At 52.8% G+C, this 24,570-nt stretch overlaps 4 protein-coding genes across 4 annotated transcripts; 2 read left to right on the top strand and 2 right to left on the bottom strand.

The window, feature by feature from the left end:
* Positions 1–67: 67 nt before the first annotated feature.
* On the bottom strand, positions 68–3,566 carry MIP1 (DNA-directed DNA polymerase gamma mip1; the record flags this gene model as incomplete). The annotated part of the gene is made up of 2 exons (XM_053175866.1): positions 68–3,342; positions 3,392–3,566. The coding sequence occupies 2 exons, from the start codon at positions 3,564–3,566 to the stop codon at positions 68–70; spliced, it is 3,450 nt and encodes a 1,149-aa protein (XP_053040295.1).
* A 3,292-nt stretch (positions 3,567–6,858) lies between these two features.
* COL26b_002961 (uncharacterized protein) lies at positions 6,859–8,228 on the top strand (the record flags this gene model as incomplete). Its single annotated transcript, XM_053175867.1, has 2 exons — positions 6,859–7,990; positions 8,041–8,228. 2 exons carry the CDS (start codon positions 6,859–6,861, stop codon positions 8,226–8,228), a joined length of 1,320 nt encoding a protein of 439 aa, XP_053040296.1.
* An 834-nt stretch (positions 8,229–9,062) lies between these two features.
* Positions 9,063–14,294, bottom strand: COL26b_002962 (uncharacterized protein; the record flags this gene model as incomplete). The annotated part of the gene is made up of 5 exons (XM_053175868.1): positions 9,063–9,119; positions 9,190–13,088; positions 13,138–13,365; positions 13,416–14,039; positions 14,105–14,294. 5 exons carry the CDS (start codon positions 14,292–14,294, stop codon positions 9,063–9,065), a joined length of 4,998 nt encoding a protein of 1,665 aa, XP_053040297.1.
* Positions 14,295–15,084: 790 nt separating this feature from the next.
* Positions 15,085–24,291, top strand: COL26b_002963 (uncharacterized protein; the record flags this gene model as incomplete). Its single annotated transcript, XM_053175869.1, has 7 exons — positions 15,085–15,136; positions 15,185–15,232; positions 15,289–15,331; positions 15,456–16,583; positions 16,949–17,283; positions 17,329–21,799; positions 21,870–24,291. The coding sequence occupies 7 exons, from the start codon at positions 15,085–15,087 to the stop codon at positions 24,289–24,291; spliced, it is 8,499 nt and encodes a 2,832-aa protein (XP_053040298.1).
* Between the last annotated feature and the right edge of the window lie 279 nt (positions 24,292–24,570).

The following is a 24,570-nucleotide window of genomic DNA, read 5'->3' on the forward strand; positions in this document are numbered from 1 at the left end:
TATAGAAAAGGGGTGCCGTCGAGGCAAGATAAATAATACACAAGTTCTTCTCTCTCCACATCTTACACTAGATCCTGGAGCTAGGTCCGGACCAGCGGCCCTTGTCCTTCTGCCAGTTGGTCCACCGGTTCTTCCCCTCGAACCTCGTGAACTTGTTGCCCAGGGCGTCCGAAACCGTCATCGTCTCCACAGGCATGAGCTGGGCATCCGACTGATACGGCAAGACGCTGCGCTCCTTCTTCTTTGTCACGCGCGGCTTCTTCTCCACGGGTGCCTTGACGGCCAACCTCCTCTCCTTGAGCACCTCGCTCAGCTCCTGCTCGGTGTTGACAATCTGCGCCTTGAGGAAGTATGGATCGCTGGATGTCGAGTCCTCAAGCGTATCCATGACGGGCGTGCGGGGCGTGTACGCGATGCCCTCGAGCTTCGGCGCATGGGACGGGTCGGGCACGATCGCAGGGTCCAGCCAGGCCTGGGCACCCTTGGCGAGGAGGGCGGCGATGTCGAGACTTTCGCCAGGTGGGATGGCCTCCTTGTGGGAAGGCGTTACGCAGTCCATGTCCACTTCCTTGCGGAGAACGTGGTCAATGTCGATGGCGGAAAAGTAAGCACATGCTTGCGGAAGGTCGTTGATGCCGACCTGCTGGGCAAACATGGCTCTCGTCCAAAGGTTTGCCACCTGCAAAGCCATGGCGGCGCGGTATCTATCATGGTCCTTGACGAGGTATCTGATCTCGTCATGGACAGTAATAGCTAGGCGGGCTTCGATATTGAAGCGGCGGGTGAGGTAGTCCATGCTGACGATGAGGAGGTGGAGATAGTCCACGCCAGAAGACTGAATGGCCCAGTTGATACGTGAGGTCAAGTAGCCGTTCTGGTTGATGAAGCGACGCATCAAGGCCTCTGTAATCCCTGCACCGAGGACAAACGTCCGCGGCCGCTCCTGCGCGGCGAATTCTTCGAGCTTGTTGAACACAAAGGACTCCGTTCCTCCACGCCAGAATGGCCTCTTGCTCAGGACTGATCTAGTTGTTTTCGTTCCCTTCGTCCTGACGTACAACTTGGCTGCAGTCTCGTTCGTCTCCTTGTCGGTCAGATTGGGATTGAATTGTCTGAGCAACTGGCCGGCAAACTTCAGCCCAGCGCCGTAGATACGGCCATAGTTGAAAACCTTTGCGTCATTTCTCGTGATGCCCAAAATGCTTGCCGTCCGAGAGTGGAGATCTGTGCCGGCCGCTTTGGTGCCCTCAAGGGTCATGAATCCGATGGCATTGCCGCCGTGGAGCTTAAAGGTTGCGTCTCCGACCAGGCTGGCAATCCACAACTCCTCGGAATCAACATCAGCGCCAACGAAGCTGTATCCCGGTGGTGCCTTGACCATTGCCTTTAGCTCCGAACCCACTCTGTTCTTCTTTGCGTTGCTCGCTGTGAGCCATGTGTTCTCCACAGCTCTTCGCGTAATGGTTCCCATCGGAATTACTTGAGGTAGGATGAAGCCCTGAACGTCCTCGGGAGACTTGCTGACAGGCCCTTTAGACTTCACTCCGTTGGGGGAAACCTTCCCAGGAACATCGTCTTCGTAAACAACCATTTGCGACGTAATACGATCGCGAGCGCTGATCCAGTACGAACACGACGCATTCATCTCCAAAGCTTGCTTTGCGTACGGGTATTGAGATGATAAAGTACCGCTCTCAAAGTACGATAGGTATCCCTTGGCCATGGGGTTGGTGCATCTGGCCAGGGGACCGTCTTTGTGAGGTAACTTGAAGAACGCTCCCCCGTCTCTCCGCAAATCCGCGTCTTTTTCTGAGTCGGAAAAGTCGCACTTTACCATTTGCTTCTTCTCATAATTGAGTGCTTCGTTTCTCGTCACCCTGAAAGTCCAGCCGTACTTTTCCGACCAAACTAATGGGTGGTTGTCCCATGACATCTTCAGTAGCAGAGGCGCGACACGGGTTCGCACCGTCAGGTTGATCGGAGCATCGTTTTTCGCAAATAAGTCTTTGTACCACTGAGGCATACCAGGCTTTTTCTGCCTCGCAGCAGGCCTGGGAGGATCGTTTTTCTTCTTTCCTTTGACCATTTTGATCTCCTGACCAGACCAGTCCAGCTGCTTCAGCCATGGATCATTGCTCCATTTCTCCTGGTCATCTTTGATTTCAAGAGCCTTTTCGGTGAGCCCAATCAGACGCTCCTGGACTGCGTCGGAGAGTTCACGATATGTCGCTTCGGCATTGGCGATGTACGCATCCCAGGATTTGTTGACGGGCAGAATGACGGATGCCAGATGACGTAAAGCCGCAAAACTGACGGGATGAGGGCAAGTATCCAGAAAGTTGGGAAATACAATCTGATAAACCCTGTGAGTGATGGCAACATCGGCAGCGCAGTAGTCCAGCAGGTTGTCCAGCTTTTGCAAAATCTCCTCGCGATCATGGGTGCCCAGATCATCTCGAATCGCCTTATCGATGGTGACGTCGAGATGGAACTTGGCAACATCCCTCAACGAGTTCACTGAACTCCGCTCAACCCATAGTTCCGCCTCTTCCTGCCGGGCACTGTGGCTCAGCAGCTCCGCTAACTGTACGTCATCGGTTTGGCTGGTAAGTTTCTCCCGCATTTCCCGGTTCTTCTTGTGCTTCATCCATGTCGGCCTCTGCTGCGAACACATGCCGTTGACGGCAACGTGAAGCGACATCGTATCCAAGAACTGGTTTCGCGTCTGCCTGATGTCATATTCTTCCAGTATCCTTGCTCGATCGTATCCAATATTGTGTCCTACAATCACGCGCTCTTTCGTCGGATCGCCGAGCGGAATCAGATGCCGATCGGACTCGGATTCGCCCAGGAGCCAGGGCGATAGCCACGCATACCAGGCTGTCGGACTTGATGCACAAGCCATGACTGCAAATGAGCTCTCCTTCCACATGACCTCCGTATCAAAACAAAGCATCGACTCGTCCGGGGCTTCCACAGCTTCCGTTTTGCCGTCGGAATAGTATTTTGTCCATCCGCTTCTGCGAACCCATTTTCTCGGTTTTGGTGGCGGAGCCGACCGCGCAAACTGTTTGGCGTAGGAAAGGTAAGGTTCGGCACAGTCAACAGCAAGCTTGTGGAAGTGCTCATCCAACGTTCGGCCTTGTAGTTCAGGGATATCGAAGGCAATGGGCTCGCTATTATCGGTGTTTTTACCAAGAAGATCGTGTCGTCGCAAATGGTCTTTGGATAAGTCCACTAGTTCTTTCGGTGGCGGCGCATTTCCATCGGGAAAAATCTGCTTAAATACGTGCTCGCTGAGGTGCTGGACGCCGATTTCGTTGAAACGTGATTGAGACGAGACTGCGGTGGTCAGTATGTGGAGAGCCATGAGGCAGGCAGATGCGCGTACTCGCCAGACTCCTTTCCTCTTCCTCCGTAGCCTTAGGTGCCGGGTTGCCTGCGGCGACGGCAGACTGCCACCGAGCTTGAGAGCGCCATACCAGACGACGAAAAGCGTGATGTCTGGCAATGCGGACAAAGCTCGCAGTCGAACCCCTCATCAAATGGGTTCCAAGTTGAACCATCGTCTCGACCGATGGAGTTACATTACACGGCAAATTTGATAATGTTTGTGGTCGCGCGGGCAAGACGCATGGCCTTAGATTGCGTGGCGGATGTTGCGCAAACAAAAGACGTTGGCCATGACGATGGCAGCAGGGGCGACGTCGAAAAATCGAAAGCCGTCACCACTCTGATAGGCGTCGTGATGGACGCAGAAGAGGGGCGCGTTAGCTAAAGTTCCGTCTCCTCCAAGACAGGGATTGCTGGCCAATCGGCGACGCTGGATTGTCTGACCTAGCACACCTTGCACACCTTGTCAGGCCCCACAATTTAAGGGTCTGCGCCGAGATGCAAGGAAAGGTACGTACCTCATCAGCATTCCCTGATGAACCGGTGGCTCGGGACCCCAGCTTCTTCTCATTCTGGCAAACACCAAGCTAAGATGCCCTGTTTGTGCCAAAGTCATTGATTGACCTGACACTGTGGAGAGGTGCCGATGCCAATATTATCCGCAAATACCGGCACACATATAAGTATCAAGACGGTATTTGTCGGTCAACGCTAGGTACGCAGGCGAAAGAGCTTTGCAGGCTACGATCAATATAGACACCCATCCATTCGACTACCCAAGTAAAGTTCATACGTACTGTCCTGGCGTGCGCTTTGCCCGGCTGAGTCAAATGAATCAGCGAGGCCCTCAGCCGTGGCCGATGAACGCACCCTCAAGGTGGTTTCTTTTCTGCATTTAAGGCCATTATGCCGTCCACACTTGTGGATCGGTAGTGAATAGGTAATATCTCTGTCCATGACTGGTTAACATACCGGGCACTCTTCACGACCTGGTCTATGACCATCTCCCCGGAAAACAGAGCCAGGAGACATAACCTAACCGAAGCAAGTATACCAGTAACCCAGTCGGCCATTACTAGGCTACCAACTGCCCAGTGAATTTGACGCATCATGTCGACCATACAGAGCCCGGCAGCCAGCGGCTTTGAAAATCTGCTTCCTGAGTTGTTTCGTATGATCATGTGGAACCATCTCGGACTTCAAGACGTGCTGGCGCTGGCTTGCGCCTGCAAGAAGACCTCAGATTGCTTCAGAGCCGAAAGAAAGGGCTTGGCGCGACGTTCCCTCCGCGAATTGAAGTCATACCTGCCCGAGTCGCTTTGGACTTACGCTAGAGCTATTATCAATATTCGCCATCACCGTCAACATACTTCGGGAGCCATCCCAGGTTCCGGCCTTTGGCCCAAAATGCCGTCGGCCACTCAAACCGAGGCATACGTGGCAGCTGCTTGCGCAGCATTGAGGAGTGATCATACAGCCTGGGTCGAGGATCTGAGGGTGCGTCAACTGGCCGATTTGGAAATTTTGATCGACGAGGTCGATTACTGCACCGCCGTGGCCTTGAGGCCTGTCAATCGTACGCTCACCCTGGCCGAGAAGACAGCAGAAACACTAAAGTGGCAACATGACTTCCTATGCTTTGAGCTGGCTTGTCAGGTGTTCTTTATAGATGAGCCCTCGGCTCGCACATTGTGCCAACAGACGTACGAACGATTCCACCAGGCATGCTATAAAACCATTTCCTTTTCACCATCGGAACTGAAGAAGGCCGTACGGTTCATAGGCAAAGAGCACGTCAAACTATGGGAGGAAACGACAGGACGAGTTACACTCCAGCCTTATGTCGAGCCACAAAGCCCGTACATGATAGTGGATTTGATGTCAAACGAACAGTTGGCTTGCGGCGCAAAGAATGTTCTGGTGGCAGTAGTGGGAGCCTCGAACAGCGGATCTGCCTGGCCCCCCGGCTTTGAAGCCGTGAAGTCTGGAAACAGCATCATCGTTTACTCAGGAGGAGACCACGTTGAACTCATTGCACATCGGCCTATGGACGAAGAAGAATCTCAATACATATACTTGCTCACCTCACGAGGGCTCCGCGAGCTTGTCAGCCTGCGGCGTATGGGCGACGAGCAGCGACGAGGTTATATAAGAGAGAATTTCTTCAGGCATCGGCCATGGATGCGTTGCCCTCCCGAGATAGTGAAAAACCCCTCATCCCTAACATGGGAAAAGTTCGGTCCGCCGTTGTGGAGAGAATTCGAAAGGTCCGTTGATAGCAGAGTCAGAAGTGCAATCAAGAGTTTTAGGGAAATGCCCATAAACAACTGATGCCGGATGCTTGGGCTTGAACAGCTTTCGAGGCAAGCGAGAGCCACAGACATGCATCATGGATGAGGATGATGGCTGATGCAATTTGAGGGGTCAGACTCGGGACGCCTCCATGCCCAGCAGACTGACTGCCTCTTTGGGACTCCAGATAGACGCGCGCAAGCTGTGCGCCCACCGTACTGACTGTTGTTCAAGGGAGGCGAGGCGCGAAGACGTACGAGTACTATTGAGCTGCTCAGGCGGCTCAGGTCGGACCAACGAAATGGATGCTTGCTTTTGTAATATTATTCCTTTTTCTTTCCCCTTTCCATGACCCGATCACTGTTCCAGCCTCGGTCGACGCGATTGGAGTAACACAAATGCGTGATCCGAGCACACTCCACTGCTGTGTCTCTGGCAAATCTTGGGCGGAATTGATAAATAGTCGAGAAAAGGTCGTGTGCGCCCTGAGTCTGGCAAGGCTTGCCACCAACTTTTTTTGTGCTATTGTTGACGATAATCGGACCAGCTGACCTTTGGTCTGAGCGATTCAGGGCTGCCGCAATTGCCGCCGTGGAGCTGTCCACGGGTATCATTATTCATCACCACCATCTTAGGTGCATGTGAGGCATGAGCTGTCGGAGCACCTGTCCGTCCCCGAAGAGCCATTATCCGTATGCCGCTTGCCAGTAGGTAGGTCCCGTCACAGCAATTAGGCGGGTAGCTCCTTGTACTGAGGTGGCCAGCAAGCACCAAACTCCAGTGGAACAATCCCCGAAACGGCGGCTAAACCCCGAAAACACGCCCACGCTCGACGCCCACGACACTGGGAATTGAGTGTGTGAGACGGACGGAAGGGTGGACGTACGTCCTGCCGCTGCGCTGCGCAGCGTCATCCCGCCTTTTCGCCTTCCTGGCGCTGCATCTTCCCAACCCTCCACTTCACCTCCATCACGTAAACATGGCCAAGGATCCCTTTGTCGACTTCAGACCTCCCTTTCGTGGATACTTGCCAGGTAATTAGTTCTTTTCTCCTTGACCTACCACCATACCAATACCCTTCATCCATTGGGGTGCAGAGACACTGTTCCTGACGCTCAATTCCGCTTGCCGCCCCCGAAAAAAGACGACCGCCCGCGCATCACCCTACCTCCCATGCCGGGCCTCATCCCGTTTCTGCCCACGCCGCCGCTGCCGCAGCCGACTCGAACCGCCTCTTCGTCCATAGCTCGACCGGTGAATAACTTCCTCAGCGCAGACCGGGGTCCTGCGCGAGGCAGCAGCAGTCAGGCACCCATCGAGCTCGATAGCGATTCAGAACCCACTCCGGGGCCCCAATCCGCCACCACCAACCCATCTACAACCACAACTGCTTCCACCACCGAACTGTCACAACCACAGCCACAGACCAACATCCCCTGGGACCTCTGGAACTGGGCTGCCTTGACTCCCGACAGCACACAGCAACCACAACAGGCCCTGCCTTCCTTTTCTGACTTTGCCGCCAACCTGGATCTCGACACTCTTGACGCGACTCTGCTCAGCGCCGCCGCCCCGCATACACCTGCCCGCGAACCGAACAGCGACGACTTCCTCTCTGCACTGGTTGACGGAAACTTCTCCTCGCCATCCTCCTACCCGCAGTCGGCTCAAGCGTCCTCGGGCAATAGGTCCTCCAACGGCGCAAGCACCCAGAACCATCTCGGCTCACTACGACCGAACCGACCTGCTCCAACATTACCCAACACCGTATCTACCGCGGCAGGCCCTCGACGATCGACACCACGTCCCAGCGTCTTCGACGACAACGATATTGAGGAATCCCTATTTGTGAGCTCGGACAACGAACCGGAAGACATCATGCCTGTCCAGACGCGCCGGAGGGCGTCCACAATCATCAGCTCGGACAACGACCCGGATGAGGTCGTGCCGACCGCCACCACTCGTAAAAGGGCCGCACCTTCCTCAACGGCAGCAAGAGGGGCGCCGACCTCCACCAAGAGACGCCGAACTTCACAGACATCTGCCACACGTGCGCGCACAACATCAACCGCCCCACGAGCGACACCTACGAAGATTGAGGACGACGATGACATCTTTGGCGACAAGGAGTTCGAGAAGGGCAAGGGCAAAGAAGAGAAGGACGAGGACGCCATCGACCTTGTGGCCTCTAACGAGGTGCCGCAAGAGCTGCTGGTTCCCAAGGAGGACAAGAGGATAAAGCTGTCCGCGTTTACATGCGTCATCTGCATGGACGATGTCACTGCTCTGACGGTCACGCATTGTGGTATGTGGTGGGTATACATAGCTGTTCTAGCTGTTCTGACACATTTCCAGGCCATCTCTTCTGCTCTGAATGCCTACACTCAGCTCTAAACGTGGACGCCACCAAGAACAAATGCCCCATATGCAGGCAGAAAGTCGAGACCAAAGACCGCAGCGACTACACCTCAAAAACGAAAGGGTTCTGGCCTTTAGAGCTGAAACTCATGACAGCAAGCCGAAAGGGCAAGCAAAAGGCGTGAAACAAACCGCCCATGTACAAACACACACTATACACACACAACATCATCTCTGCAACCGACCTCGTTACCGCCAAGGATACGGCAAAAGCATGACAGGTGCCACCATAAGGGTCGCAGTTGTCATAAAGGATCGATCTATTGAATCGAGAGAGAGAAACTCTACTAGCATCATTACACGAAGGCATGAAACGGAAGAAAGAGGGCAGCATTGGCAACGGATTTTGAGCATTTCTAGTGCATTGGGCGGAAGGATGATAGGTTTTGTCATATTTCTTGTGATACCCGTTCGACTAGCCTTGAGGGAAGGGGGACGGATGACAGGGCATTGGGTTCTAGAGTCTGTAAACCCCCGTCAGTTCTTATAGATGGGCATAGGATTTCACCAACTTGCATTTCTGAGTACAACAACGCAGTGGCTGTGTGATTCTTTTCCATTGACGTGGAGTCATGACGTAGATGGGCGCACTCAGGAGACAACCTTGCTGGCCCAGCAATAATGTTGGGAACTCGGAGAAAAAAAGGTCAAGGGCAGCTCAAAACGTACCACGGAGGTATTCAGATATACAGTATTTTACTCGATACATGCTCTTTTCAGGGGGCGCTTCAATGCCCCCGATATACTCAGGTATGGCCACCGACCATTTCCCTTTCCTTTTCCCCCTGCTGCCAACCTCTCCTGAACGCCTGGTTCTATGCACGGATGACATGGCATCTTTACGCTGTAAAATTTTGAGGGGTTTGGGCATCGTTTTATGTCTTTTTGTCCGTCGGGCTACTCTTACTCCAAAACCATGTACACATTACCTCCTCCCCCTCTCTCGCTCAGTCGTGCGCTCATGTGAAGAGCGTTGGGCCTTGTCTCTTCGGTTCCGGCATAACTTCGTTCTCAAACTGGAGGGGTCGTTAGTAAAATAAAAAAAAAAGGTGGTCAAACAGTCTGGAAAGGGACGTGAAGACTTACCTCCAAAAAGCCAGTCGCTGCAATCAGGACCATGAAGCCCTCGGCGAGCTCCTCGATCCTCTCCTCCAGCACTCCCTCACCCTCCACGGCGCCAATACCCGCGCTGCGCTTGAGGGTGTGCGTCACCAGCATGCGGTGCTCTGTGAGGAACTTGCGGCCCTGCAGGATGTTGCTGTCACCGCGGCTGACGATGGAAGCGCTGACAACACGGGTCACCTTGGCGAGAAGCTCATAGTGTTTCTCGAGCGCCTTGGGGTTCGTGGGGTCAATCTGCAACTCCGGATCCGCGGCGAAGAGGCCAGACGCCTCGATGGAGCGCAGAAGATTTGCGTGCAGGATGTACTTGGCACCAGGTTTGGTTTGTGCCAGCTGGAGAAGCAGTGCGAATTTGGCGGCGATGTAGGTTTCCTGCGCCGAATTGCCGGTGCGGACGATCTCAGACCAGTCTTGCAAAATGGTGCGAAGCGAGTCGACGAGGATGCCGATAAAGTTGAGACGGTTGAGGGTTTCGACGATGTGAGCATCATCCTCCTGGCGTCCGAGGTTAACGAGGGCGTTCAGGAGAATGAAGGCGGCAGTTTGGCAGGCTGCATCGCTCCCGTATGCGTCGTCGCAAATCACATTGATGAGTCTCTCGCCATAGATCTGGATTGTCTTGATAGTCTTCTGCCGGCCGGCCACGAGGAGTCCCTGGTCAACCATGCCGGTCAAATAGCGGTAGCAGATGCTGTAGTAGACCGAGCGGAGATCCGACGATCCGGCCCACTTGCCAATGGCCTGAAGGCAGATCTGGAATAGTTGGTAAAGCTTGTCACTGACGAGGCTGCCGATAGCTTGGCTCTCACGGTCAAGCGAAGGCTTTGAAGTTAGGTCGAGCTTAAAGAGGAGCACTCTCGCCAGCTTGGCGAGTTCCATGGCCTCCACAGGCTTCTCGGACGCAGACGCCTCTAAGCCGGGGAGGATGGCCTGTAGTGCTTGAAGGTAGAACGAGGCCTCTGTTGTGCCCTTGAACTCATTTGACTCGACCATGACGAGAAGCAGACTCGTCCAGGTTTTGAGAACGCCCAGACCTTGGGAGGCAATGCGCTTTTGCCTGTTCGTGAAGATTAGATAGTCGACAATAGCTGACTCTTCTCGTTCCAAGGCCACGTAGTCCGCCGCCGTCAACACTACGCCTTCGTCCTTTCTCTCACTGCGCTTCAGAAGCAAAATCTCCTTGGCGCGGTCAATGTGATAGATAGGGTTTCCGTGGTCATCCTCTTCCAGGCATATCCTGAGGTCAAGCTCCTTGTAGAACTGGAGGGTTGGCAGCGACATGTCCCAGATGCCCTCAGGCAGCAAGAAGTCGTAGAGGTCGAACACGGTTGGGATCGTCATGGGCTCGTTGTTGTCACCCACTATCTTGCCGTTGAGAGCGTCAAAGATTCGTCTTTTGAGGGACGGCATTCGGGTCTGTGATACGCTGCAAAGCTCCATCGCAATGTACTCTAAGCTCATGCTGCGGAGACCCAGAAAATCGATGAGCGTCGGGGCACCGTCTGTAAGGGGGAAATGAGGTAAACTGATCTCCTGTCCCTCCCAAGGTAGTGCAGGTTGAATTACAACTTCTCGCAGAAGGAAGTGAAACAGAACGTCGTTCTCGCGGAGCTCGTCAATAATGAGAGGAGCTGATAGAGGTGAGGTCCAGAGCACTCGGAGGATGCGCATGCACTTGCTCTTCATAGAGATGAGCCATTGCCTCATGCCCTGAGGGTCGCCAAATGGCGTTTCTAGCAACAATCTCAACATGCTGTGAAATAGTGAATTTCTGGATGCGAATGAGCCGTCTGAGTCGATAGCCAGCGTATCAACACCGCATTGGAAGCCCAGCAGGAGGTGAGCAATAGTTGGCTTATTCGGGCTTGCTGCAAGGCAGCTAAAGAGAAAATCGAGAATATAAGATTTGGTTAGGTAAGTGGGCGATTCTGCTTCGCGTCCCAAGTCGAGTGGCGCCGTCAGCTCTGCCGCAAGAGACCGGGAAATGGCTTCGTGCTCTCCGTTGGCCTCCATGGCGACAATGGCCTTGTTGCGATGATTCTTGCGGCCCGGGCTAGACGACCACGCAGAGGTCATCTTGAAGGAAGCAGTCATCTTTTCCAGGAGCTTCAAGCATGCCAAAGTCAGGTCGGGGTGCCCGAGCCCGCAGTAGCTTCCGAGATCAACCACGAGACCCAGATGTCCGACGAGCCCGTCTTCGAAAGATGCGTAGGCGGCATTCGCGACAGGTGGGCGGCGGTGATTGGACTGCATCTTGATGATTGGCCGCACAAGATCTAGGAAAGTTGCCTGGAGGTCCAAGACCTTTGAGATGACATCCACGGCTCTCAGAATGCCCAGGATGACGGGCGAATCTGGTGTCGCATTACCAACGTCCACAGCATCTTGGTGGATAGTTTGGTAAAGAGCGTTAATGACCTTATCATTGAACATCCATTCCATGACGCGAGCGAAAGGGTGCAACTTGACGTACGTTGCCAGATCCGTTGCCGCCATCGCAGAGTCAATGGGGATGTTCGTCTCATTGGCGATAACGATGAGGTTCTCGTTGAAAGTCGACAGGCAGGTTGCCGCAAATTCAAGACAACTCAGACGGAGCATCCTCAGCTGGTTGGTGTCGTTTACTTCGTTGGCCTTGTTAGCGAACACCTTGCCTAGTACCGTGTCGACGTAAATTTCGATACCGGGCATGCGGTTGGCCGAGCCTAGGTTCTCGGGGAAAGGCAAGCCATCATTTAGAGAGCTACTGTCCTCGGGCGGGGCAACAAGCGCAATCAGGAGCTGGATAAATGCGTGGGGCTCTTCGAAGCCGTGGCAAATATCGTCGCTGACGGTTTCCATCGATACCACAGGCGAACTTTGTGGTGACCTATGTTGAACAGCAGTCACGATGTAACCGCCGTTCATCCAAGCTTCTAAGCATTGCCACATGATGTTAGCTTCTTCCTGAGTCTTCCGCGTGATGAGTGCACGAAGAGCCATGAAGGTGCCTGCTCGTAAATCAGCGGGAACAGGACTGCTGGCCAGCTGGAACAGCATCTCAACGAGATTGAAGCTCGGCTCTTTCAGAAGGAATTGTCTTGCAGTCTCGCTCTCCGACGCAAGCTTGGTGATCAGTCGCAGGTAAGATTGTAACATCATCGTGGATTCTGGCTCAGCCTCGGCCTGGTCGCTACTGGGACGACCTGGTCGATATGTTGACGAAATCTGCGGTGTATGCGCCTTTTCTCTGATCTTATTCGCGAAGAACACAAGCTCTCTGAATACTTGTTGCCATGTAAGGGACTGTGACCTTCTCATTTTGCCAGATGCGTGGTGGCCCTCGTCAAGCAAAAATTCATGAGCAGCAGTCGCGCAGTCATCGTTGCCAGAAATGGCTTGCAACATCTCACAAAATGAACTGACGAGCGGCGTAGAGGCCCTACGCGATGCCCAGTGCATGAAGCCCGCCAGATTGCTGTCAGGGTCTGACCAAAAGCTCATCGCCGCATCAGGGCGCCCCTCGTAGGCGTACGCTATGATGACCAAGAACCGTTCCAAGTCCAAGTCCTGCTCGTGGCTTTGGCTGAGCTGGCGTTGTTCATCCTCTTCTACGCGGAGCTTCCGCAGTACGTCGGGGAGGTTAGAAATGAAAGCATCAACAAAGACTTCGAGTTGAGCCATCAAGCATTGCTGGAAAAAGTCGGAGAAAAGAATCGATTCCGAAATCAGGGGCGGTGCCTTCCGTTGGAGCCAGTTGCGCATGGTTATGCGCGATGGGTCAACCCATTCGGGTGTCTTAATGTCTGCTGCGATGGAGAGAATGAAGTCGAATGCACCATCTTTCAGTGCTTCGAGAAACTGCTTGGATCTTTGTCTGTCCTCTGTATTGAAATTAGCGCCGAATCAGCGAAAGGATCAGTAGACACATACCTTGATCGAGATCCACGCCTTCTAGACCGCCAAGCAGCGAGTCGTCGAGATACCATCCACTGTACTCAGATAGCCACCAAGCCTTGACCGCCGCCTGGAGGTAGACCAAACGCCAGGGGCTTTCATCGGTAATGAGCGGATGAAGCTGTCTCGCCATGGTCAGGTTAGATACGCCCTCGGTAGAGCCGTAAAGTGTGATGTATGCGCCCAGGGCCGGGAAGAAGTGTGCTTTGGTCATGTCAATAGGCGTAACCGAAATGGTGTCGTCTTCTACGTACCCAAGAGAACATCATATTTGTCGGCATTTTTCAGATGCTGCAAGAACGACTTGAAATCATTGACCTCGGCCTCCCGTTTCTCAATTGCTCGACACAGAATAATGGCGAGAAGCTCATGCTGCTGATACAGACTGACGCGAGAAAACTCGATTGTCTCCATCTCTTCCGGGACTTGGCCTCCTTGTCCATTGATGAGCACAGCCGCGGCGGTCATCTTGTCGGCAATGTTCTGGAGCCATCCCCTGACGTCTTGCATCGCTGACATGCATCTCGGAAGCAGTCTCTTCTGCGAAGATGCGGTTTCACCCGGTAAGTTCTGGAACACGGCAGCCGACAGGTACAGCTGCACCGCGTTCAGTATCTCGGCGTCGAAGTCGTCCTCGTCCAAGCCATCAATCTCCAGCATCAATCTAACGCAGTCAAGGACATATTTGCGCTGTTGATGCACTCGTATTAATCCGCATTCGAGGAGTGAGCGGCCAATTACGGAGGGGTCCTCCTCAGCTTCGAGGACGTATCGCGCGGCCTCAACTTCGTTGATCTCGGCTTCGTCGGAGAGGTTGAAAACGATCTGCTGGAAATTCTCATTGATGGAGTATTCCTCGTCGTCAATTACGATCTTGCCTAGCGCATCATGCTGTGTTAGAGTTGAGTCGGTCAACCTGGGAAACTGGAGAGCTGCAACTGACCAGACTTGACCTGATTCCGGCTCTTTTCGTCTCTTGGAGGTCTCTGCCAAACTCTCTCGAGCTCCCGTTCGAAAATAGCCTGGATTACGGGGTTATCCAGGGAATCGGCGCCTTCAGGGCGACCATCACGGACCGCGGCCAGATCGCGGTGGAATGCCTGCAGCGCATCGAGGGTAGTTGGTTCGGCCATGTTGGGGAATTGGGCGCGCTATTGCATGGCCTCGGGGCCGAATCGTCTCATGGGCTAAGAAAAAGCCCGCGAAGATGTCGCGATGGCGTGAAGCGACAAGTTTGGAAGATGTTGTTAGGTCGCGGATGTCTGCCCAGGTGACGAACTTCGAGGTTCTGGGAATTTTAGAGTGGACCTACACCGGAAGCCAGGTACCTCACTACCTGCCTAAGGTACCTTCTGAATAGGCGTCCATAGGCTGAGCTTTACCACAGGCGCGTGGTCGGTGCCAGACGCTGCTTCGCTCGTCCAATTGTCTGCGCCGTACGTTGCTGTGTCGAAAATTCCCGTCCGGAGCGAAGATGTTCCGGGGCAAAAGTCAACAAAAGCGGTCCGGTTTGAGGCAGGCGGTGGACTTTCTGCCGCGAATTTTCGACAGGGGTAGGATGCCTAGGGGGTAAGCTCCCGGAGCTAGAGGTACCTGGAGGCGCGAAGCTTGACTGCGCTCTGAGTGAGTGAGCTCTCATGCGCCGCGTCTGACATACCTACGTACATAATAAGTCCATACATACATACATACACGCGCCTAACCACCTTCCGTACCTTTTGGTTGCGATTGACGTGGAAGGAATTGGCGACTGCCTGCGCCTGCCTTGGAGAGGCGTTTCGGCCAAAGTCGTGACTGCCCCTGCGAATAAATGCTCTGGTTTCCGTCACTGTCATCCGTCACTGTCATCTGTCTATCCGTTCCCATGCGCGGCGAATCAACCAGCGACACCAAGAAAGACGAACCGGCATGCGCTAGGCCAGGATGGCGCCTCCAAAGCTCAAGACGGGCGAGATCACCGTCAATGATGCCCTTAGTCAGTCAACAATCCTTCTCTGAAAGCAGTAACTGACGATTATTCAAGACGCTATATCTGGTGGAACGCTCAAAGAGCGCGGGGCGGGTCTCGATGGTACGTGTTATACGGCATAATCACAGGTCATTCTGCCATCTTCTAACGTGTATTAGACCTGATATTCCTTCTGGATAAGAAGGGCAAGACTGCTGCCTTGTAAGTTGAGAAACCACCCCACCCCCTGGCTGGCAGGAAGACGACAAAGGAAGACGACGGGGCAAGACGACGAGGGACGACGGCAAGGGACGACGATGTGGGATGACGAAACTGACGAAGACAGAACCGACCTGGGGGATAAGCACTATCACCGCATCTTTGAGGGTCTGTTTCGCTGCGCTATCGCCGAGAAACAGAACTTTTATGGAGGAAAAAGAACTACAGCGGCCGCTGCTGGCTCAAGATTATCCAAGTGCGCCGAGGCGTTGCGCTCAGCAGTCGCCCACGGTGCCTCGAAACTGAAGCGGAAGACTCTCATAGCTGTGATCGATCATATCACACAGACCCTTCCAGGGCCAGGCGAAGATGCAGACTTCGTAGAGCCGCTACTCAAAGACTACGTAAGGTCTCTCGCCGCGCTACTTGGCCACCAGCCCAATAGCGAGCATCTCGCCATATTAGACGCAGACGGCTGGCTAGCTTGTGTTGACTTTTGCATCGACACGGTTTCACGATACCTCGAAAATGCAGACAGAGATTCCGTTTCGTGTGCGTCTCCGGCTCCCGGTACAGCCTCGATGGGCTTTTCAACAGGTCGTAGTACAAACCCAAGCCAGCGGGTGACGGGGCAGATCCATCGCGGCACCGTTCAGGACCTTCTCCACTGCATCTACCTGCTTGTCATTCCTCCGAATGCGCCTCTTTGGAGAAGAACTAAGGATTTGTCCAAGACGCTGATTCAGATTCTGCATGTTCGTCATGTTGGGTTGGGCCAAATTACACAGCTCGCCTTTGCTTCAATCAATGTTCTACTTGCGGCAACCCGGACAGATGATCTATCTCGTGCCAGCAGCTTGGCCAGGGATCTAGTGCCTCTTGTCAGTCATTGGTGGCAAGGTCGTACAGTTTCTCAAGATGAGATGCTGAATTCGGTCAGAGACGAAATGTTGAAGACCATCTTCCTTACCCACTTACATCTCGAATGTCTCGTTTTCCAGGAGGATGACCACGTCCTCAAGGACATCGAAGACCTCATAGATGCCTTGTGGCAAGAGTACTCCCGGCGAGACCTGCGATCACAACTTCAGCTGGAGGATCTCACTTTCGTAACGCATCGATTGCCTCAAGATTATTTTACTATTGAACTATTCGGTCTTCGCCCTCACAACCGCGATGGTGAAAGAAGATGGGCGTTAGTCCAGAATCTCGCCATTTTAGAACGTATCCTGTGGAAGGCCCGGAAACAGCAACGGTCTCAGTCACCAGATGAGCAACCTCGGAAGAAGCGCAAAACACATACAAGCCGGATCCAAGAATATCTCCAGTCGCACAATTCAGCTACACAGAGGACAGCATTGCAGCTGGTACCTTTTCTCTTGAACCTTGGCACTTATACCACAACAGAGATTGCAGAGTTGCTACCAACTGTGATAGCCTTTATCAGCGACAAGGACGCAACTATCGCTTCTTGGGCGATGCTAGCTTGTACAAGGTAGGCCTCCATCGTCCCTCCATCACTCTCTATCGTCCTCCGTACCCATCGTTTTCCATCATCGTCCCCCTTATCTATCATTCGGATGATACATCCGTGTCAACTGATAGCTAACTGTCTCATAGTTGCACTCAAACCGACTGCGTTGACAGCACTGTATGGAAGCACATATGGCAGATCGCGGCGAGAGCCATCAGTCTACCTGGCACTAGCCGAGCGGCTTGTGTCTTTCTTCATACGGTTCTGGAAGCGAAAACCGAACTGCTTTCCTATCATGACGTTTCAGACGAAGTGAACAGCATAGTCACAACTGCCGACGTCAACGGGCCCGTACTCCTCGTTGATTCTTCGATTACCCTTATGCTGCATCTACTCTTTCTTCGGAACGTAAAGCTGCCGAATGCCAGTCAAGCGACGTGCCACCACATCATTCGATGGATCTTTTTGAAATGGAATCCAAGTGAGTAGTCCTGGCGAACGATAACCACGATCTAACAGTCCTTAGCTGAAATGAGCCATGCCGCTCTATACTCACTTCATGCGCCGGTGACTGAACTAGTCAACTTGATTCGTGCCTGCTGTGGCTCTGCACTGCTGCATCATACGTCCCAAGAGGCCGTGTCAGGCGGTTCAATAAGTCAAACTTGGAGAGCTCAGTACCACGCTTCTGTGCTGACCAGATACCTGCTCTTGCTGGAAGAACCAAAGCCACAAACCCGGGAGGCCACGAGCTGTGGTCAAGCTGTCGTATCAGTTGAACTGATCAAAGCTGGTGACTCGGCAGCATTCCATGCCTCAAAGAAGCTCGTACTGGAGCTCCTGTTCCCGAAAATCGAGAGCTTGCAAGATCTTTGCGAGTCATGGAGCAAAAAAGGATCAGAGGGCGGCACGCAAATATCTTCAGACAGATTCCACAGTCTCTTTTCAGCTGTGGTTGCAGGAACCATGCTTGTCTCGCAGTTGACTGATCTGAATTCAGGACAGTCGCGGGACATCGAGTCGACCGTCGCCAAGCTCACCAGCACAAGCCTTGAGGCTGCTACTGCTTCAGACGACAGTCAGCAGTTCTTCGAGATATTGTTCAAAATCATGCGCCCTATCCTCCCGTCCTTGGAGACAGAGAGCATCAACGCAATTTTGAAAGATGATCCTCCGCTGCTCAAACTAATCACAAAGATAGCCGAGGCATACCGCGATCAATCCAGCCGCCAATCGTCGGGACAAAACCAAGATTTCATGGATCTGGACGATGAATTCGACTCACAAGAGAGTAAGGCCAGTATCGCAACAAAACCGGCTGATGTTCCTCGTTTGAACACATCCTTGAGCTTGGACTTGGGAGCATTCTATCTTGCGACTGAGCAGCGGATGTACTTCTTCGAGGCGATGCACAATGATAGTGGTCAAGTAGGCCTTGTTCCACATGATTTCTTGGAGCAGCTGCTGGACCTCTCTGATGAAGGGTTTTTGATGTGCGCTGCCCTGACTTCCGAAATATTCGGCTCCGACCTAAACATAGGTCCCGATGTTGCTGAACAGGTGGTCGAGAAGATCGGCTACATCATTGGAAAAGCAGAATACAATTGTTGCGAAGTGGCGCACTCAACCACCTTGCGCATTCTGGAGGGCCTCATGCAGATCTGGGTCGATGAGAAACTCGAAGTATCCAAGATGGTTGGCGACCTCTATGACCATCTTGTCGGCTCTATGTCGAAGAACAGTCTTTCACCAAACTCGCAGATAGCTCTGGCAAGTTTGCTGCTTGCTCTGCTGCGAAACGAAACTCAGTATGCAGACAAGCTCGGGTCGGCGTCCTGCCGCACAACGTTGCTCTCTATCATGAAACAGGGGACGCTTGCTGTAAAGCACTTCATCGGAGTCGCTTTGCCAGATATTTTCGGCGTTTACGTGCTCAAAATGCACGACGAACTTTTCGTTGATGTCTTGAATAGTCTGCCCACTGATCCAGAAGCAATTGAGGGGATCGCATTTCGGCTCTTTGTTCTGTCACAACTTGCCTGTCGCTGGCCAACCCTTCTTAGGAGGAGCACATACCACATCTTCGAAACACCTGGCAAGATTGCTCAGTCTGCGAAGTACGCCAAGAGATGCCTGGATAATGTCTCGACCGCTCTTCAGTTGACTTCGTCCAAAGAGCTTTTCCAGATCTTCAGCCCACAACTGCTATACACGTGGCTTGAACTGGATGCCATGGACGACATACCGTTTGAGATATTCGGTTTCGCCAGCCTCAATGCACTACTTCAAGAAGCACAAGCCGAGACCGCAGCCTTGGAAATCATGCGAGGGCGCTACGACAGCGTACGGACACTATCCGAGAGACTTGGTATGCCTCTTGCCGAGATGGTCAAACAAAGCTTCACGAAGATCATGGCGTACACAATCGCTCATGAAACAAGCATATCTGCCTCCGAGACCCAGAATGACGGGAGTGAGAACTGGGTGAAGAAGTTACTGGGTAGAGAGCAGTTTCTTGACCAGATCTACCTCAACTTCGTGGACATCGTGGCTCTGTTGTTCGATATTTTCGACCAAGAGGACCCGATCGAAAAGCAGCTGTCTAGGGACAAAAACTTTCAATACGCCTCGATAAACATGGAAGAAATGAAGACGTTCGCCATGTCGCCGACGAACTTGCCGGCCAATCAACAGCCGATGTTCAGATCCAAGTTCTTGCTCAGGGAGCTTTTCCATCTATGCAGCCAGACAGAATATGAGCTTCAGACGTTGTGGACACCGGCACTTGTAATTGCGGTCACACGAAAGCTTCTCAACACGATCCATCCAGCTTTGGGATCTCTACATGCTTGTTCGGTACTCAGAAAAGTACGCGTTGTTATCGCCCTTGCTGGACCAGTCGCGCTCGAGGCATACCCTCTTGAGATGCTACTCTCTTCCATCAGACCCTTCATCGTGGACTCCGAATGCGCAGATGATACACTAGGCATCAGTCGATACCTCCTATCCAAAGGACATGGTCATCTTCTCAATACTCCATCCTTTCTTGCCGGGTATGCGCTATCAACCTTGGCATCCCTCAGAGTATTCCTTGAGTCCAGCCAGTCGAGCACAACCCAAGAGAGCCAATTCAAAGCTACAATGAGCAAAGCCCAGCAATTCCACTCCTGGTTTAGCACATACCTAGCAGGATACGAATCGCCAATTCTTGCCGATGAAGAACAGAGGCAAGCATTTCGATCGATTACTCAGTCCGCCTCTAAGATTCGGTCGTCTGGAAACGCTGAGAAGGGTACGAGCGAGAGTATCCTTCTTCTGGAAATTCTAAAAGATGGGGAGCGCGATCAGAAGCTCTTGAACGAGGCTGCCCGAGACCTGGCCCTTGGCATGCTTTGCGGCGACTTCGTCGTGCCCTCTACTGGCCACCAGGACGTGATTGAGAACGATGATGAAGCTCTCCAAAATAGCGCTCTTGTATGGAAGAGCTGCAATGCTCTCGATTTGAGTGATGAATACCTCGCATGGGCTGGTCGTGTTGTGGGCAGGTCATTCGCTGCGTCTGGAGAGATTCAGCCAGAACTGTTGGAGGAATCCGAACTTTCGCGGTACAACAGGCTAGCCCCCGGATCTAACAACTCCGAGAAGGGGCTTCTGAGTCTGCTGCAGCAGCTCACGCAGAGCAAGCACACGGATATTTCGGGTCTCGCGGAGTCTGCCTTGCGGACGATCGTATCGGAGGCTGATGCGCAAGGGGATGACGCCCTCCTCGTCGCATCCCAAACGACTCTGACCGAACCTCTATTTGTGGCTTCTGCTTGGGGGCCATATCGCACGCCTCCAACCGATTTCATCGCTTCACAGAACATTCCTGATTCACAGGTCTTCTTCCGTGATCACGTCGAAAGCCCAGATTGGATTCAAGAACTGGCAGTTCATCTTGCGCAGTCTGTTCCCGAATACATTATCCTCGCTGCCTTGGTACCGATTCTGAAGAATGTCAAGGGATTTGCGCAGGATTCGTTTCCATTCATCGTCCACTTGGCTCTATACAGCCAACTTGACAAGCAGCACGTCATCAAGCGCAACCTCTCTGAAGCCACGAAAGAGTGGCTCAAGATTCAGGACGAATCTGCTCGTACAAACCAAAAGCATCTTATCAACACTGTCTTATATTTGAGAACGCAGCAGCTGCCTAAAGAGACATCCATAGCAGATCGTGCTATGTGGCTGGACGTCGACTTTACTTCTGCAGCTGCGGCCGCCTCGCGCTGCGGTATGTACAAGACCGCGCTTTTGTTTACTGAAGTGGCCGCATCCCAAGCCACACGATCATCGCGGAGATCGTCAGCAGTTCGTGACGAAGACTCAACGGATGTTCTTCTCTCCATATTCGAGAACATCGATGATCCTGATGCCTACTATGGCTTGCCTCAACCTTCGGATTTGTCCAGCGTTCTTAGCCGCTTGGAATACGAAAAGGACGGCTCGAAACTTTTGGCTTTCCGCGGCGCTCAGTACGACAGCCACATTCAGCGCGGGGATCACGCTTCTCAATCAGATAGCCAATCACTTGTCAGAGCCCTCGGTATTTTAGGCCTTGCAGGACTGGCGTATTCTATGCAACAAGCCCAAGAGAATCATGATGCTGACGAGGACTCCCTCGCGAGTACATTTCAAACCGCTCGCAGACTGGAACGATGGAATCTGCCAGCGCCGGCTTCGGTTGATAACTGCTCGGTGACAATCTACAAGGCCTACCAAAACATCCAACAAGCTGCCGATACACTTTCAGTCCGAAGTTCCATATATAACGGCTTCAGCCATACAATGCGCATTCTTGTCAACGGGGGACTGAATGCGGCTAAGCTGAGGCAGCACCTTGGTGCTCTTGCGGCATTGACAGAGCTGGATGACGTTATAAATGTTTCCGATTTCTCGGAGCTGGATGGCATGCTTGAGAAATTTGAGCAGCGCGGACAATGGATGAGACGCGGACGGTACGTGCAGTTCAATATCAATGGGTGTTAAGCCCTCAAACCAACCAGCCTAGCTAATGATCCTTCACAGATACGAAGACGTCAGCCATATGCTTTCCTGTCGAGAAACAACTTTGAGTTTGATGAGCCAACAGTCCAAACTTCGAAATACGAGCCTCTCTACCGCCGAAGCAAGACAGATTGAGATTCGTTCTAAGCTGATGTCTTCTGGTATTTACCGATTCCATCAAGCTACGCAGGAGTCACTCAATGTGTCAACCTCGCTTACTAGTCTGATCGTACCTTGCGAAAACCTGGGCTTAAAAGTCGATGCTGCTGTCAAAATTGAAGCGGCCAATTCGCTGTGGGATCATGGAGAGATGATTCACTCCATTCGAATGCTTCAAGGCATTGACAACGATTCTTCCCTCAAAAAGCAGACAATTCCTGTTAGTCGCTCGGATTTGTTGTCGAAGATCGGCCACCAAGTCTCAGTAGCAAGGCTAGAAAAACCGCATCATATTCAGAAGAATTACCTCGAGCCGGCGCTCAAAGAGCTGAAGGGGAAAAGCGAGGGTCAACAGGCAGGACGTGTATACCATCAATTCGCCATGTTCTGTGACGAGCAGCTACAAAACCAAGATGGCCTCGAGGATCTGGCAAGACTTCAAAGTCTGCGACAAGGCAAGAGCGATGAAGTTGCTCAACTTCAAAGTCTTATTGCAAGCACCCGCGACTCTCAGCTGAAGACCAGGTATCAGTCTCATCTGAACCGCGCCAAGCAATGGCTTAGTCTGGACGAACAAGAGCTTCGTCGCGTTGAGACAACGAGAAGCGAGTTTGTGCGGCTCAGTCTGGAAAACTATCTGTTATCTCTCATCGCATCGGATGAGTATAACAACGATGCCTTACGATTCACCGCACTTTGGCTTGAGCGATCGGATGAAGACGCCACCAACGAAGCAGTACAGAAACATCTCGGCAAGGTTCCAACAAGGAAGTTTGCAACGCTGATGAATCAGCTGTCATCTAGACTGCAGAACGAGTCAAATCCGTTCCAAAAACTCCTGACCACGCTCGTCTACAATATCTGCGTCGACCATCCTTACCACGGCATGTATCAAATTTGGTCCGGATCGAAAGTTAAGCCCCGTAAGGAGGACCATGTCGCTCAGCTGAGGATCAGGGCTGCCGAGAAGCTTGCTGGACTCTTGCAGTCCAACCAAGCCGTCGCCGCGATATGGCAAGCAATCGATAGGACAAGCTCTTACTATCACCGCTTGGCCGTCGACAGGGACAATTCTAAGTTCAAGGCTGGACATAAAATTGCCCTCAAGGAAATCCACTCAGCTCAGTCGCTCGTCAATGCGCTCATCAAGTACCATATCCCTCCGCCGACTATGCAACTCGAAGTAGCAGCGGACAAGGACTACTCGAATGTTCCCACTATTGCAAGCCTAGATCCCCAGATGTCAATTGCGTCTGGCGTCAGTGCACCGAAGATCATCACAGCTATCGGAACCGACGGACAAAAATACAGACAGTTGGTCAAAGGTGGCAACGATGACTTACGCCAGGACGCCATCATGGAACAGGTCTTTGCTGCCGTTTCTTCCCTTCTGAAGCTGCATCGATCGACACGGCAGAGGAATCTCGGCATCAGAACGTACAAGGTTTTGCCCCTGACATCAGCCTCTGGGCTGATCGAATTCGTCCCAAATACTATTCCACTACACGAGTTCTTGATGCCAGCCCACGAGAGATACTTTCCCAAAGATCTCAAGGGTTCTCAGTGCAGGAAGGAGATCTCCAATGCACAGGGAAAGTCCACCGACATGCGCATCAACACTTACCGAAAGGTAACGGAGCGATTCCATCCCGTTATGAAGTATTTCTTCATGGAAAATTTCGAAGATCCCGACGAATGGTTTGTCAGGCGCTTGGCATATACCCGCACGACAGCAGCAATCTCGATGCTTGGACATGTCCTTGGTTTGGGAGATAGGCATGGCCACAACATCTTGTTGGACCACAAGACCGGAGAGGTCGTCCACATTGATCTGGGCGTAGCATTCGAGATGGGACGAGTGCTTCCTGTGCCTGAGCTGGTGCCGTTCCGTTTGACTCGGGACATTGTGGATGGCATGGGAATAACCGGGACGGAGGGCGTTTTCCGTCGCTGCTGCGAGTTTACGCTACACGCCATGCGAGAGGAGACCTACTCCATCATGACGATTCTCGACGTTTTGCGTTATGACCCCTTGTATTCGTGGTCAATTAGTCCCGTCAGATTGGCGAAGTTACAGGGTGGTGGGCAAGATGACGCTGACGACGATGTGGCTGGGAAGAAGCAGGTGAATGAGCCGGGAGAGGCCCATCGTGCTTTGGAGGTCGTGCGGAAGAAACTGTCGAAGACGCTAAGCGTCACGGCGACCGTCAATGATCTTATAAATCAGGCCACGGATATAAGTAACCTCGCCGTCCTATATTCAGGCTGGGCGGCATATGCGTAAAAGATAGAGGGCGACGGACGACGCAGGGGGGGCGATGAGGGTAGACGACGAAGGGGGACGAAGGGGGCCGAAGGGGGCCGAGGTAGAATGGGGCATTGAGCTGGTTGAATGATACCCTTAGAATAGCATAATACAGTCTACCTGTGTAAGTAAGTATTATCGTCTGTGAAGAAGCAGGTGAAAGAGCAAGGCGAAATTTCATCCATAGACCACCAGACCACGGATATCATTAACTCGGCAGTCCTGTGCTCGCAATGGGTCGTATACGCTGAGGCTTTA

This window comes from Colletotrichum chrysophilum, assembly GCF_026319265.1.
Source record: "Colletotrichum chrysophilum strain AFK26 chromosome Unknown scaffold_15, whole genome shotgun sequence".
Lineage (NCBI taxonomy): Eukaryota > Fungi > Ascomycota > Sordariomycetes > Glomerellales > Glomerellaceae > Colletotrichum > Colletotrichum chrysophilum.